General features: G+C 47.8%; 1 protein-coding gene across 1 annotated transcript in view; it reads left to right on the top strand.

The window, feature by feature from the left end:
- Positions 1–16,413, top strand: part of WDTC1 (WD and tetratricopeptide repeats 1) — a 41,233-nt gene extending 24,820 nt beyond the window's left edge. Inside the window, exons 6-16 of the mRNA XM_015411653.1 lie at positions 1,378–1,565; positions 2,064–2,246; positions 3,788–3,882; positions 4,479–4,594; positions 5,909–5,984; positions 7,534–7,630; positions 8,234–8,407; positions 9,679–9,914; positions 10,351–10,519; positions 12,742–12,934; positions 13,788–16,413. Of these exons, the coding sequence (XP_015267139.1) occupies positions 1,378–1,565; positions 2,064–2,246; positions 3,788–3,882; positions 4,479–4,594; positions 5,909–5,984; positions 7,534–7,630; positions 8,234–8,407; positions 9,679–9,914; positions 10,351–10,519; positions 12,742–12,934; positions 13,788–13,985 (1,725 nt within the window). The 3' untranslated portion in view covers positions 13,986–16,413. The remainder of the gene's footprint in view (positions 1–1,377; positions 1,566–2,063; positions 2,247–3,787; positions 3,883–4,478; positions 4,595–5,908; positions 5,985–7,533; positions 7,631–8,233; positions 8,408–9,678; positions 9,915–10,350; positions 10,520–12,741; positions 12,935–13,787) is intronic.
- Positions 16,414–16,635: the final 222 nt, after the last annotated feature.

Genomic DNA, 16,635 nt, shown 5'->3' with positions numbered 1-16,635 from the left:
CGGCAACTGGAGGCCGGGTCCCTTCCCCCCCACTCACTCCAGGGCCAGCAACGGGATGCAGAGGCCTCCGGCCGCCGCCGCCGTTCCCCCACCCCCTCCCACCCTCACCCACTATTGTTTACCTTACCACCATCCAGCCTATGTTCGGCAACTGGAGGCCGGGTCCCTTCCCCCCCACTCACTCCAGGGCCAGCAACGGGATGCAGAGGCCTCCGGCCGCCGCCGCCGTTCCCCCACCCCCTCCCACCCTCACCCACTATTGTTTACCTTACCACCATCCAGCCTATGTGTTCGTTACAGACCACATATTTCTAGATCTCGTTGTATCGGTTTCACAACGGGCTTTTCTGCTAGTAAAGAATAAAGAACATCAGCAATCTGCCAAACCACCACCACCAAAAATCAAGTTTCAAGAGACCAGTCACAGGATTTGGGGACTTAAAATCACCTTCAACCTGGCAGTGTACTGTAGAACAGTACAAAGGGCACCCTATAGATCACCTCTGGAAGTCTGTTCTGTACTGTATACAAGCTGCAGAAGAGTATGTGGAAAGAAATGAGAGCACCACAAGTCCCAGTTGTTGGGTGTTCGTAAACTTGTAGGATGACCCTGGGCTAGTCACGTTAATCTCACAGGGTGAGAATTGTGGGGATAAAATGGGAAAGGGGAGAATGAGGGGGTCCCATTTGAGGAGATAGAAATGCTTGGCTTTGAGGGCTCATTACATTTCCTCTACTCTCAGGTTCTTCCCTGGATGCCCTTTGTAACTCTTTTCTAGATCAGTTCCACAATTCAGAAAGCTATTATTTGTCTAGACTGTCCTGAAGCTCTTTGAAGACCTTCAGAATGTACTTATGGTAGGGGTGGATCAGGATTGGACCAGCCATGTTTTTTGTGGCGTGCCTTTCTAGCCTTCTGTTACACAAACATTAGGTCATACACATTCAGAGCCTACCTTGCAATCTGTACACTTCAGTCTCATAGTGAACCAGATAGAGCTGTCTGTACACCTGAAAGCTGAAGGTGTGCAGATCATATGGGTTGGGCCGAAGTGCATCAGACTTCATGTGTGTAGGCACCCGTGTAAACGTTGTATGTGAACATGCCAGGGGGATGCAGTCAGTTGGCATGATCTCTCTCCTTCCCCAGTCATCTAGGGCATGCATATTCTGAACGTCTGCACTGGGCTTCAATTGCCTGATGTGTTCTGGGTCATGCTGTCTAGAATGAAATCTTCAGGTCCTCTGACATTAGCTCTAAAGCCTGGGGCTGCTAACATGCGCCCTCCTTTGGTTGTGGCCAGGTCTGGCATAAGAAGCTGCTGCTCTTGCTGTTGGCAGGTCTCTGCTCTGAACATCTTGCTTGCTTCTCCATAGTTCTTGCCACACACAGAGGATCGGATACTCATTACCGGAGCTGCTGATTCCAAGGTGCATGTCCATGACTTGACTGTTAAAGAGACCATCCATACGTTTGGGGATCACAAAAACAGAGTCAAGCGTATTGCCACAGCTCCCATGTGGCCCAACACCTTCTGGAGTGCAGCAGAGGATGGACTCATCCGGTAAGAGTGCTTTGCTCTTCCATTATGAGGAGCCATAGTTACCATAGTTTTCCTCCCTTTCTCATCCGGACTCCCACCAAAAATTACGAGCAGTAGATCTCTGAGGATTAGACATGATATGTCCTAAGCTTTGGGTGTAGTTGAGTAGAGAGCTTGACTATTTCAATTTTTGTACAAGTCTCTTTTAAAACAACCCCCTGTGAAGCTTCCTTATGCAGCCACAGAATCATCAGACCTGGCTTGGGCAGAGAAGGGTCTTCTTGCAATCTGCTATCTTATCCTTTGACTAGACATTATCAGTGATTGAATCTGGGATGTGCACTACCGCTGAGCCTACATCATTCCTCAGTCTTCTCATAAAAAAATTGTAGTTCAGCCCTTCTAAGAAAGTTGCTCAAAATATGGATCTCACTTTCCACAGTGGGCCAGCGATCAGCTCCTACCACTGGCATTTCTGATCCTGTGGATATCTAAGTGTTTTGTTCCTGTCCCTTTCAGACAGTATGACCTGCGAGAGAACAGCAAACACTCGGAAATCCTGATAGACCTGACGGAATACTGTGGACAGCTTGTGGAGGCCAAATGCCTAACTATCAACCCCCAGGACAACAATTACCTAGCGGTGGGAGCCAGTGGGCCCTTTGTACGGATCTATGACATACGCATGATCCACAACCACAGGTAACTGTGTTTATCGTGGGTAATGCAAGAGCCCACTTGTGATGAGGTCAGGTCCCTAAGTGAAAGCGCTGATAGGATTAGAATTTTTTTAAAAAGGATGAAGGGCTAATTGAAGTAGTCTCTAGAGTGGACAGCAAGTTAAATACAAACAAACAAACAAATACCTTTTATTGGCATAAAATATTAGACAGTTGCCATTAGGGTAAAACAATCCTATAAAATTTGTGAAAAATAAACAACTTCTAAAAGCATTACAAAGGTATGTCTATTTATATGAGCTTAAATTATAGCAAGATAAAATTTTGCCCAACCACAAAACCTTAAATTAAATTATACAAACTCATTGAACTCAATTAGAATGATCAGGGGCATTTTTCTGTTTTATAAGACCATAAAAGAACTTGGCAGTCAATTCAATAATCTCTGAATCTCGAGAAGTAAGGAGGTAGTGTAGCTTGCTTCCGTCCGGTTGGCATGCTACCTTGCTAAGGGGGACTTCCAGAAATTTCGCTCGAATGTCGTTTAGCAAATTACAACGTAAAAGTACATGCTCAACTGTTTCTATTTCTCTCTTATTGCTTCCGCAATATCTAATTGCATAAGGGATTTTCTTATATCTCCCCTCAAGAATAGCAGAGGGGAGAACATTGAACCGTGCTAGCATGTAAGCTCTGCACAATTGCGGTGATATCAGGGAGAAAAAAATATTGTGGTGGTGCACCAGAGAGTGGATAGGCCCATCTAACTGAAGAGCACCTACCGGAAGCAAGAGCTCTGAGCTCTTGCAGTTCTATATCAATAAGTCTCTGCTTAAGCAGAATAAAAACTTCCGGCTCTGTTAAAGTGGCAAAATCGTTCAGATTAAAACCAGTAGAATTAATTTTAGCAAGTCAAATACCTTATAACTTTAAGAGGGGTCACTATTCTAGTCTGCTGCAATAGGAACGGGAACGGAATCTTGTGGCAGCCTATAAAAAGGTCACCCCGAGAGCTTTGATGGCAGAGTGGGGATTCCAATCTAGTTCTCCCAGATCCTAGTCTGACACTGTTAATTGCTACACCATTGCTGTTACCCACCTCGACTCCTGAGTTGGTGAGAAGAAGGGCAGAATTAAATATATGAAATAAAGAAATGCTATTTGAGGATTCTTTACTTGTATTCCAAGGTTGTACAAGTCAAGCTCAGATGGTCCAACTGGAGAAAGTCACTGTAAGAAATTTTACTGTGGTTCTTGTCAACCAGCTGGTATTCTAAACCACATTTTAATATCCACTTAGAAGCCTTGTTGGTAGTCAAGAGACAAGCCACAGTTGGTCAAAGCATCCAATTTGAACGTTGCTCCATTCACATGGGGAAGGGGAAGGGAACATGCCAACTCAAGACATTTCCTAGGGGTTTGGCATATTTCCCCGGTGGTTTCTGTATGTTTTCCCTCCTGGCGTACTTACATTGGCTGTCTCGGTTTCTTAATAAATTGCAAGAAGTAGACACTTTGAAAACCAGCAGTCTAATATTGTCTTTTCCTTTCCTTTCCTGATAGAAAAAGCATGAAACAGAATTCCACCGCCGGGGTCCATACGTTTTGTGATCGGCAGAAACCCCTCCCAGATGGTGCCGCACAGTACTACGTAGCAGGTATGACTTCTGTAGCTGATGCCCCAGTCCTATGGCCACTTGTTTAATGTACTCTCAAAAGCACCAGTACATTCAGGTGATGTGCAGGGCAGCATAAAGCTATGTTCTCTCAGGAATTAGTCCCACTGAATTCTGTGGTACTTGCTCCCTAGTAAGTGTGTAGCCTAGGACCGCAATTGTAAGACTGCAAAAGGATATCCTCCCCCCCCCCACCTGCAGATTGTATTTTTTGTAGTTGTGTCCACTATGTGAGCGGAGAATGCCTTCTGATCACTGCTGCCCAGCTGCTCTTTGCCTTGTAGGGCATTGGTCAATGTTCCCGCTAAGCTGTGGGGTCTTGTGAGCAAAAATTCTACTTTGTGAGCTACTGGCATTAAAGTTGTGAGCAAGCAATATGGCTAGTGCATAAATTAGCTTGCTCTGGAGCCATCCTTCCTGAGCTAAGACAAAAAATGTGTGAGCCGGAGGCTGAAAAACTGTGAGCTAGCTTAGAGGGAACACTGGCATTGGTAAAGGGAGGCTGAAATAGCCTTTTTTTTTTAATTCCACCAACGTGTATTGGTGAACTCTGCTTGGGTTTCTTCCCTCTTCTGCAGGACATCTTCCAGTGAAACTACCAGACTACAATAACCGGCTGAGGGTACTGGTAGCGACATATGTCACCTTCAGTCCCGATGGTACAGAGCTGTTGGTGAACATGGGAGGGGAGCAGGTAGGATTGATGTCGGATGAGCTGTCAACTTTTAAAAGAGGTGGTTGATGGGCTGTATTCCTTGCATGTTGCTGAGAATGCCCTGTAAAATTTTTTTTTTTAAAACCCATTTCTTTAATGGGTGCAGTGAATTGTATCTTTGCAGAATTCTGCAAGAGAGTGATTGTTCTAAGTTCAGCTGGAAAGTTACTTAAAAATAAAATGTGTAGTGCTTGAGGCCTGCATTGCACCATTGCCTCCCAACCCCTCTGCATTGCAGGAAATGCTGCAAAGTTTGAGGAACCCTAGAATGACATGAAATCCTCTCCTGTGACTGAACCTTGTTGTTTAAAAATGTTGTGGACCGAGTGGTGCCGTAGCATGCCAGGAGCTGCATATGACATGACAGTGATGTGGTCCCCTTCCTGTAGTGTTTATATTGTATATTGTATATATTGTATATTGGTGGCACTTCCTTTGTCTGGCAAATAAACAGACAGTGTTGCTGAAGGCCTTAGATGTAATGCAGTATTTTCAGTCTGGCCCTCGATCCTGAACAAATCGTGGAGAACCGTGGCCATCTTCCTCTTATTTGTGGTTTCAATGAGCTTTAAAATCAGGAATTATATTGGTGCGGAGGGTTCAGTATGCTTATCTGTAGTGCCGCCTTCCTTTTATAGATGGAGCGCTGCACTTACATTACTTTAATCTGGACCCCTGTCCTTTAGGGATTTGGGGGGGGGGGGCATTTTCCTAAATGAAAGCTAGTCTATCTGCCACTTACCCTAAAGTGGCAAACTTGCTTCCTTTCCCAAACTGATGACTCTGTTTTAGATTTCCCAGAACTGCAAGACCACTCAATGTAGATGGCTGATGGAAGGTGCTGTTTCTCCCTTCCAGCACAGCTCATTTCTTTGGGGGGGTGGAGATTCCTTAGGTGTATTCAGTTCTCAGTTGATAACCACCTGGTCAGGGTAGCCTTTGATTTAATACCTTTTCCTAAACCGCTGTTCACAGGTTACAGTGAATGCACATACAATCCATGGGCAGGATACACTTGATTTTTTTCTTTATACATGTGTTAGGTAATTCTCATGTTACAGTCAGTGCAGGTACAACTGAACTTGTGATTTAAACCCCATGTGTTCACTGTAACTTGTGAACTTGTGAACGGGGCTGCTTTGTCCTGCAGAGGGCAGCACTGACACCTATACTGGCTGCTGTGTCATTTTGAGTGACTTCGCACAACCTTTTTACGTGGGTGCTTCTTTCCTTGCTCATCCCATACTTCTCTGTAGATAGTCTGCATGCTCACTGCCTGTTTGATTTTTCTAGGTTTACTTGTTTGACCTGACTTACAAGCAGCGGCCATACACTTTTCTCCTGCCAAAGAAATGCCACTCTTCAGGAGGTAAGTATAATGTGATGCTCTTGGAATGGGGAGAGGGTTTCCAGCATGGTGGCACGTTGCACATAACTCCTGAGTCATTTCTATGTACTTAACTCCTCTCAAAGCTCTTTTTAGCATAGTTGGCTATAATTTTTAAAGCTAAGTGTGAAGTCTTCTGGCTGGCTGGTACAAATTGGGAAAGAAGTGTGGCTACCTCACTAGCTGTTTTTATCAACTGGGATGTGTCCAGGAAGCACAAGGTATCCAGTTCTAGCATGTTTGCACCCTTCTATTGGCTAGAGCAGCAAATGATGGCATTGAGCCGTTAGTGAGTCTCTCTTTGCAGAGTTATCGGTGTCCAAAGCCTGTTTACACAGCAGTAAAACCAGGTGCCTGTAATGAATTGCTTGTGGCGTAAAGGAGGCCAAGAGAGTCATACAGAAGCACTGTGGCTTGGAATGATTGATTGTGATAAATAAAACAGTGCTGTGAGCAGATGGTTCTTTCCGAGTACTGCTTCAGTTTGTAGGGAACGTCGCTAGCTCCGTGTTGCTTTCAACTCATGAGGCAGTTCTCAGGAGGGGGCAAGGGGTAATTTCATTCTGGTTTCTTAATCCTTGTTTGGATTAGTGGGGAACAGGGGCTCGAGATGTGCAGTATATCTACCCTGGACTTAAACCAGATTAGTAGTTCTTTCCTCTCCTTAAACCATCCCAGGAAATGTAGTGTATGTGGAGGGGATAGTTACACATCTGAGTAAATTTGTGGCAGTCTTAAGGTAAAGGTAAAGGTTCCCTTGCTCGAAAGCCAGTCGAGTCTGACTCTAGGGTTGCGGTGCTCATCTCCGTTTCAAAGCTGTCAGATGTTTCCGTGGTCATGTGGCCGGCATGACTAAACACCAAGGCGCACGGAACGCTGTTACCTTCCCACCAAAGTGGTACCTATTTATCTACTTGCAATTTCTTGCTTTCGAACTGCTAGGTTGGCAGGAGCTGGAACTAGAGACGGGAGCTCACTCCGTCAAAGTGTAATTCTCAGGATTCCTTGGTGGAAGCCATGAGCTTAAATTGACACAAAACTGATACAAAAACATGGTAGGTTTGCCCCTGAGCTCTTCAAGCATTTTAGGAGCAAGTATGGCAGGAATGTGCCAGTTGAACTTTTTCCTGTGCCTGCATCCTATATTGATGTTTGGTGGGGTGGGGTGCTATGGTGCTGGGATCATGGCATCCAGGAGCCTTTCCATTCTCAAGGACAGATGTCAAGAAAAGCAAATAAATGCAGCTAAGCCTTGTGTCCTGCCATTTCATGCTGGGTTGGATCCAATGGCACATGTCCTTGGGGTCAAACCTGCTGACTTCTCTTACAGGACTCCTGCAAGCATTACAGAGATTATAACCATGGTGCTTTCAGTGGTTCTAATGTGCTATTATATGGGATTAAGAGCATGGAGCTGGGTGGGGTGTTGTGAGCACTGCTGTCGGGCTTGTGCTTAGCTGCTTCAGAAAAGTCAAATGCTTGCATGTTGTCTGTGACTTATACTCATTTTTTTTTTCTGGACAATCCTCAGAGGTGCAGAATGGGAAAACATCAACCAATGGGGTGTCAAACGGCATCCATCTCCACAGCAACGGATTCAGGTTGGCTGAAGGCCGAGCACATGTCAGGTACAGCAGCACATTCCCCCCCCCCTGCATTGTTTAAGTCAAGTGGAGCCCATACTGTTAAAGGGAATTCACTAGCAGAGACTGAGCCACCTGGTTTAGGAATGTTGCTGGTTCTGGAAGCTTGGTCACAGATGAAACAGCTGTGTCCCCTTGTTGTCCTGTGGGGTGGAAGAGATGCATCTGTGTGCACTAGTCTCTTTTGAGGAGGCTGCCCTTGTCTGACATAGTTCTGGAGTTAACCTGGACTTCAGGCTCATTGGGGCATCTGAGGGGTTTAGTCACATATGGTGAGGAGAAATGAGTGCCCGTAAACACAATGGCAGAGTGTCTTTTCCTTGCAGCACTCTCACTGCAGCAGGTCCCTTCACATCAGGGGGAGGACTTCTGAGAGCAAGCATATTACTACCATGCAAGTTTGGGACACTGCTTTTAGTGGCTCAGTGGCTGTGTGTAATCTCTTGGAGCCAGCAGCGTCCTGGGCTGAGTTGAGGCAGTGGGGACTGGCTCTGCTCTTCCAGATTTTGGTTCATTCTAATTTTTAAAGCATGGGATTCTGTGCCCTCGTCCTCCCTGGCTGTTTCCCAGTGTTGCTCGTTTCTGTAGCCCACAGACCGAGCTTCCTCCTTACCTGGAGAAAATTAAGTTACAAGCCAACGAGGCTTTTGCTTGCCAGCAGTGGACTCAAGCCATCCAGCTCTACAGCAGAGCGGTCCAGAAGGCCCCCAACAATGCTATGCTGTACGGGAACAGAGCTGCTGCATACATGAAGCGCAAATGGTAAGTGAGCAAGGCCAGATTATGGCGGATTCTTGTGAAAGCCTCTTGTGCCACTGAGCGTAGTTCTGGGACAGATGGGGTTTTTGGTCTCTTTATTTATTTTTTGTATTTTTTAAATGTCCGGATCGCCCAATCCCTGAGTGCACAGGGCTCTGGGCGATTTACAACAGGTTAACATAAGAACATAAGAGATGCCAATGTTGGATCAGGCCAAAGGCCCATCCAGTCCAACACTCTGTTACACAGTGGCCAGAAATACCAGGTGCCATCAGGAGGTCCACCAGTGGGGCCAGGACATTAGAAGCTCTCCCACTGTTGACCCCCCCCCCCAAAGCACCAAAAAGACAGAGCATCACTTGCCCCAGAGCCCCTATCTATACCTTGTGGCTAATAGCCACAGATGGACCTCTGCTCCATATGCTTATCTAATTCCCTTTTGAAACATCATCATAACGTTATTAAAAAACAACATCATGACCTTCACGTTATCAGTCAGTCAATCTCAATTTAATAGTCTCCAGATGGTGTCTATAATTAATCTAAAACCCACTCTGGACCGTTCTTCCATCTTGCCAGGCGGGTTAAGGAGGAGGCCGAAGAGCATAAGATGGAAGAAAAGAGGAGGGTGCCAGTTATGGTGGAAAACTGTTGCTGTCCTCAGCCAAAAGCCTGGCAGAAAATCTCTGCCTTACAGGCCCTGTGGAATTGCATCAGATCCCGCAGGGCCCTGGTGGTAGCTGGCGGAGAGTTCCAGCAGGTTGGAGCCAGGGCTGAAAAGGCCCTGGCCCTGGTCAAGGACAGCTGGATATCTCCGGGGCCAGGGATCACCAGTAGATTGCTCCCTAGCCCTTTCTCAGGGTATACGTAACCTCGTTAGTTGGCTGTCCACTTGGCTCCAGGCATGTGGGCCCGCCTAAGACCACTCGAAGAATCCACTCATGGACTCATTATCTCTGGACGGGAGCCAGTTGAGCTTCCCATTTCTGGGCCAGCTTTGCTGTAACCCAGCATTCCTATGCCTTCCCAGCAGCCAGAGACTCAGCTTGCCTTTCACTGCCAGGAGAGATTCTCTGGACAGCACCATGAAGCTGAAGGGTCAGCCGTAACTTTAACATGAAAAGGGAGCAGAGATGCCTTGTTAGGTGGTATTCAAGAGCAAAGAGGGAATGTGAAGTGGTTGACTTCCCCTCATTGTCTAAAGGAGGGAGGCTGGGGGAGGTGTAGGTCCTGTTTCTGCTGCCAGGGTCTTGATGTCTCTGTCCCCCTTGCAGGGACGGGGATCATTACGATGCTTTGCGAGACTGCTTAAAGGCCATCTCCTTGAACCCATGTCACCTGAAGGCTCACTTCCGCCTGGCCCGCTGCCTCTTTGAGCTGAAGTATGTGGCAGAAGCGCTGGAGTGTCTGGATGACTTCAAGGGAAAGTTCCCCGAGCAAGCACATAGCAGCGCTTGCGATGCCCTAGACCGGGACATCAATGCAGCCCTCTTCTCGAAAAGTGATAATGGTGGGGACCGGCATGACTGTGCCTTTTCCTTCTGCTTTCGTGAAGGCCAAGCCCCCTTTGTGCTAAATGTACAAACCTCTTCCATGTGCCAGTTTTATCAGCGCCATTTGCCAGACCGTGAGAGGAGCTGTGTTGGATCAGACCATTGGGTCTGGCACCCTTGTTTCACAGTGGCCAAACAAGATGCCCCCAGAAGACAGGTCTCTTTCTGTTGTAAAGGTCTGATGTTTGCCTGACTTGAGGACCAAGGTAGTCTGGACCTTGAAGTCTTGGGTTCAGACTCCAGCTTGATCTTAAATTCAGTAGAGATAGTGTGGAGTCTTGGGTGGTGGAGGCTGAGACAGTTGCTACTTCACCATCTTCAAAACGAAGGAGTTTTGTTGCCCCATTTTCACTTTTTCTGCGAGTAATTTTGGTATTTTGTGGGTTTTTCTAGCGGAAGACAAGAAAGGGGGCGGTCCCATTTGGCTGCGAGCAACGGGGCGCAAGGATTCCATCTCGGAGGACGAGGTGGTGCTGAGGGAGCGCAGCTACGACTACAAATTCCGGTACTGTGGCCACTGCAACACCACCACGGACATCAAAGAGGCTAACTTCTTTGGCAGGTACGTGGAGCTTCTCTTGAAGTCTGGCACCGGCTTCTGTGAGCACACTGGATAAGCCGCTCTGGGAGGGGCAGCCCTCAGGTTCCCTCGTCCTGTTTTCAGCTAGCTGATGTGGCAGCTGAATGAACCTACACAGAATTGGCATTGGGGATTTCACATGGGGACAGATTTCTTTTTTTGGCAGTCTCTATGACGTAGGCAGAAGGGAATGCTGGGTGCATTCTCTGTCGTCGCAAGCTCAACTTTAGTGTTAATTGATCAGTGTGCTGCCAAGCCAGTGATAACCCTTCTCTGGCTAAAGAGAGCCAGTTTGGTGCAGTGGTTAAGTGTGCAGACTCTAATCTGGGAGAACCGGGTTTGATTCCCCACTCCTCCACTTGCACCTGCTGATGTGACCTTGGGTCAGTCACAAGCTCTGGCACAGCTGTCCTTGAAAAAGAGCAGTTTGTGTCAGAGCTCTCTCAGCCCCACCCACCTCACAGGGGGTCTGTTGTGGGGAGGGGGAAGGGAAAGGAGTCTGCAAGCCGCTCTGAGACTCCCTTGGGTAGTGAAGGGCGGGGTATAAATCCAATCTCTTCTTCTTCTCTTCTTCTTCCTGTGAGATCCAAAGCTTAATGCCAGTACTGTCTTTCTCACCCAGCTTTAAGGATGCACCAATGGGATCTGAACTTCATGGGAGTGAGAGAGAGAGAAAGATACATTGAGGTTGTAGTTGATTGCTCAATAAAAATGTCAACCTAGTGTGTCAACAGTGGTAAACTCCATGCTGGCAATTATTAGGGAAGGGAATTGAGAATAAATCAGTAGTATCATCCCCCTGTATACCTCTGTGGTGCAGCCTGATTTGGAATACTGTGTGCAGTTTTGGTCACCATATCTCCGAAAGGACTCTGCGGAGAGGTAAAAAGTACAGAAGAGGGGCAGTCCAGGGACTAGAGCAGCTTTCCTGTGGTGAAAGGCTGAAGAGTCTGGGACTTTTCAGTTTAGAAAAAAGATGACTGACGAGAGATGTGATAAAAGCTTATAAAGTTACACATAGGGGTAGAAAGAATAGACAAATAAGTTTTTCTCCCTCTCCCAAAATGCTAGAACTCAGGGGCACTCAGTGGAGTTGATGAGCTGTGGATTTAGGACAGGCAAAAAGGAAATACTACTTTACGAAACAAGTGATTTAAAATGTGGAATTCACTGCCAGAGGTGGTAGTGATGGCCACAAGCATAGACAGCTTTAAAAGGGGGTTTAGATAGATTTATGGAAGACAGGCCCATCTGTGGCTACTAGCCATGATGACTAAAGGGAACCTCCATATTCAGAGGCCGTAAATCTCTGAATATGAGTGCCAGAAAATGACAACAGGGCAAAACCTCAGTTTTTATGCCCTGTTCTTGGTCCTCCAGGGCAGCTGAATGGTCGCTGTGTGAGACAGGATGCTGGACTAAATAGACCACTGGTTTGATCCAGCAGGGCTCTTCTTACATTCTTCCTCTTCTAGTGAGCAGGCTGGCGCTATAGAAATAACAAGTAGCCCCTACATTCAAACTTCTTCTGTGCATGCACACATGCATTCTAATTTTTTAACCTGCTTTGTTGCATCGTGCAGCATTACCATGTGCCTTGGAACATAAAACTTGGGATGCTTGGGCCTGTTCACACACCTGCCAGCAACCCTTTCGATTCAGTTTTTTTATTGCTCATACTACAGTTCTTAGGAAGCATTTTGAGGGATTAAAACCTTGTATCAAAAAGCATTTCACTTGTTCCAGTAAAACAGAACCTGTAGTAGGAGGCTTTTGGGTGCAGGGGTGGGGTTTGTCCGGGCTGCGTTGTAGAATAATACCTAGGAGGTCCCATCGTTCAGTGATCCCCTTGCTTTGCCTGCAGGAGGTCCCCAGGCTCCATCCCTGGCTTCGTCAGTTGGAAGGATCTCTAGGTAGCAGGGCCAGGGAAAACCTGGAACCCTGGAGGGCCACAGCCCATTCGAGAACATGTTCAGTGGCATGTACTCCTTTGGAGCTGCCTTGTAGGGAAGTTGCCAAAAGGAGCTGACCGCTACTACGTTTGTCATTTAAAGAATAAGGCAATGCCTTGCTTTTCCGATCAGTGGTTTATTTTCTCAACTTAACAGTTTCTGTAATTTGAACACAGTCTTGTTGCTCTTTCTGACCATTTCATTTGTACCCATTGATCTCGCCCACAATCCCCCTGCTTTTGCCTCCTCCAGCAATGCACAGTACATAGTCAGTGGCTCTGACGATGGCTCCTTCTTCATCTGGGAGAAAGAAACGACCAACCTTGTGCGGGTTCTGCAGGGGGATGAGTCGATTGTCAACTGTCTCCAGCCTCATCCCAGTTACTGCTTCCTGGCCACCAGTGGCATTGACCCTGTTGTACGGCTGTGGAATCCCAGGCCAGAGGTAAGAGTGGCAGCTGGTGTCCGGATGGGACTCTTTATTTAAAATATTTATGCCCTGCTTTTTCCCGTAATGGGGGAAGAGTGGTTTACAGCGTGATTCTCCCCTCTTCCCTTTTTCTCTTCACAACAACACCCCTGTGAGGTAGGTTAGGCTGCAAGCAGGTGACTGGCCCAAGGTTACCTTTGTTTTGTCTTCACAACAAGCCTGTGAGGTAGGTTATGCTGAAAGAGTGACTGGCCCAGGGTCACCCAGTGTGCTTCCATGGCTGAGTGGAGAATTTGTCTCAGGTCTCTCAGATCTCTGGTGTGACATTGTAACCGCTACACCGCACTGGCTTTCTGTGGGTAAGAGTTGGCTGCTCTCTGTGCAAGAGAATGATAACCTTATTCTCAGGGCCTTGCAGCTTCGTCTGTTCTGTGCTGCAGAGCTTGAGCCTTTTGTTCGCAGTGTTCTTGTGGCAGGGCTAAGAGGTTCCTGTTAAACGGGAATGGTCCCGTTGCTCTCCAAATGAGATCTGTTATTTTGTTCAGGGTATTGGCTCTTTTGTGTACTCTCTCCATCTCAGCCTAGAGTTAGGGTAAAACAGGGAAGTACACAAGTCACCCTGTGCTCCTTGGCGGGTCTCTGGACACTGTTTTGAGGCAGAACAGCCTCACCTATCTTGCAGGGTTGTTGTGAAGGGTAAAGTGGAGGAAAGAATGACATAACCCACTCTGGTCCCCCACTGGGGAGAAACATGGGGTTAAAGTCTGGGGATAGCAAAAGCTGCCCCCCCCACTCTGATTTAGTAAGAACAGTTCTAACACTCCCTCGCATCTCCTTCCTTCCCTCCCTTCCTCCCTCCCTTCCGCAGAGTGAAGCACTGAATGGGCGAGTGGTGGAAGACATGGAAGGCGCTTCCCAGGCTAACCAGAGGCGGATGAATGCAGACCCATTGGAGGTGATGCTGTTGAACATGGGCTACCGGATCACAGGACTGACCAGCGGTGGGGCTGGAGGCTCAGACGATGAAGACAGCTCAGAGGGGCAAGTCCACTGCCGGACCAGCTAAAGCTGAATTGCCTCTCTCCTTCCCATGATTTTGTTTTGTTTGAAGGGAAATCCAGTTTGCTCCATTTGGACTCTTGACGAACGACTGCACTGTTTCACGCTATGCACAGAGTAGGATCTGCCAGCAGGAGCCAAAGTGGCTTCGTTTAAGCTGCTGCCGCCCTTTCCTTCCCCCTTTGTGCCCCCTCCCCCCCGTTCCACTCTTAAGCAGCACGGGGGGGCGCAGCCCATTGGACCTTTGCTTCTAGCAGAATCTAGTCTGTGCAGGGATTTCTTTTTCTTTTTCTTTTTTTGCGTTGTAAAACTGGCAACCATCCTCCTCTTCTGGTGCTGCTGCACGGCCCGGGAGATGGGGTGTGGCAGTGCGCGTTGCCTATACGGATGCATTTGCAGAGAGGATGTTTAAAAACTCAATAAAATGTCAACCTAGGGCAGGGATTATGGAATGACATTAATGCCGCGGTCTCTCCAAAGCTTGGCTTGCTTGCCCTGCTGTCGCTGATTGGCCCCTTTGGCTTCCTTGGTGCCTCTTCTGGCTCACCCAACCAGCCAGCTAGAGTTCACTCGGCCTTTGCATCTCACACACAGTTATAACAGGGCGACCAGGCAAAAAATGGGCATGCTAGCTGATGCAAGGTCCCAGCCATGTACATGGTCCCAGCCAGTGGGCAGAGATGCTAACTTCCTAGCTCTGGTATCCAAAACTCTGTCTTCTGTGTGCAGAGAAATGACTGTAACGGGGAGAAAACCCCCCCAGCACAGGGCCTCTGGTGACTTCTGTGACTAGAAGTAGTCAACTCCAGATTTTGCTGCTCTTCTGGAAATCCCTGCTGTTGTTGTTTTTTTCCCTTCACTGGAAAGATTTTATTTCCCATGGTCTGAATTGGGGCGTCTGGCTCACGTGCCTCATCATAGCTGGAGATCTGGGCAAGAAGTATCTCATCCATTTCAGCTGCCCAACATTTCTGACTGGCTGTGGGCGAGGGCGCTCCCCTCCTCAGGCACATTCAGATCCTGACACACCTCTGTCTGTGACACGCGTGGACACAGGGCTCGTGCTCGGGCTTGCCTCTCCCTCCCCCCTGGATTCCTGAACAACATGGAGTCTGCTCCCCCCCCAAAAAAAAAACACCCTTGGATTTCTAAACCAGAATAAACTGGTTTAGAATCCCTGTCTGCAGAGAGGAAGCCATTTGTGTGTGTTTCAGAGCTTTCCAAACCAGGTAGCTTTTCGTTGGCCTCCCTGTGTTGGGTGGGGAGAAGCAAAGAGGGGGGAATGCGCAAGTGCAGCTAGCAAGCTGGGTCTGTGCCCATCACACATAACGGGGGGTTGTCATGATGTCTGAATGTGGCCATTGTCCCTGGTGCAGTTACCTTCCTTTTCTTTTGCCTCGGGGGTTAGGAATTTCCTCGGGAGCCTTCTGTCCCTCTCCAGCTGTGGCTTTTTGGGGTAGATGAGGTGTGCAAAGCCTTTTCATTTAGCATAGGATTTTGGCTTCTGTCTTGTCCCCTCCAGTTGTTCTTGCTACATTCTAAACCATCAAGTGGATTCTGCACAGCAGACTCATTGTGGAGCATTGCCTAAAACCAAAGTTCTTGGGAACAATGCTAATGTTTGTTTGCTGTTTCGTTTCGTGGGCAGCATTGGCCCCTGGGTGGGGGTGGCAGCGGCAATGTCCGGCAGAAATGCTGCTTTAGAAAGGGGAAGCCTCTTGGCTTAGCATTTTTATCGGAGACCACCCGTCCCTTTCAGGAACCTTGTGCGTACAACGATTGCATGACACACAGCAGGGGCACCCATTGGTTCTTCGTTCCCCCATCCCCACAGGCTCTGCTCTCAGCATTTTCCAAGCTGCAATGGTGTCGTTGTGGGATTGTTCTAAACCACATCCTCGGTGTCTCAGCAGATAACTCCTGAGCGTTCCATTGGAAGCAAGCCAGGCTGCAGTATGGGATGGACAGAGAGACTCCAGTACAACAGGCTTCTCATTTCCCCTCTCCTGAAAGCGTCTTTGCTGTGGCCTTGTGCAGGGAGCAGTGGCAGCCAGAGGTTTCCCAAAAGCTGTGTTGCTGCTCCACTCGCTCTCCCACCTTTACCTCTGCCCAGGCCAAGGGTAAGCCATGCGTTCTTCAAGCAGGCAAGGATTGCATCACCCCCAAGAAATCTGGGCTGAAGCTATTTTGCAGGGAACAAGCCAAATTCTGTTTAGTGGTTGCCTGTTCAGTAAAGCCATATATCTCTGCCCAAACCTCACAGTCATTTTCAAAGGCTTGCATGTCCCCGTGTTTGGATATTCTCTCACTTTTGGGTTCAAGCATTCTGGATGCTTAAAATAGCATGAAACCCAGATGCATTTCCTGGGCTGTAACTAGCATATTGGAGAAGCCTCCAGGTTTTCTTATTCTCCCCCCCCCCCCAAAAAAAAACACCAACCAACACCCCCCCCCCAAAAAAAGCTCTGAAATACCTTGGTGTGTTGCTTTGGCTGGTCTTCAAGGTTTTACATGGCTTTTGTATTTGGCTTATGCTGTGGACCAAGGTGGATAGCTATTTTTTGTGTGTTGCGTGCACATTCTCATCCCAAGTCACTCTCCTGGTCATCTTTCAGTGTTGGGACTGGTGAATACCTGGGGTCTGAAGACCAAAGCAA

Source organism: Gekko japonicus, unplaced genomic scaffold, assembly GCF_001447785.1.
Source record: "Gekko japonicus isolate JY-2015 unplaced genomic scaffold, Gekko_japonicus_V1.1 scaffold62, whole genome shotgun sequence".
In the NCBI taxonomy this organism is placed as follows: domain Eukaryota; kingdom Metazoa; phylum Chordata; class Lepidosauria; order Squamata; family Gekkonidae; genus Gekko; species Gekko japonicus.
The sequence above is the reverse complement of the archived record's forward strand: the minus strand, read 5'-3'. Positions and strand labels throughout refer to the sequence as shown.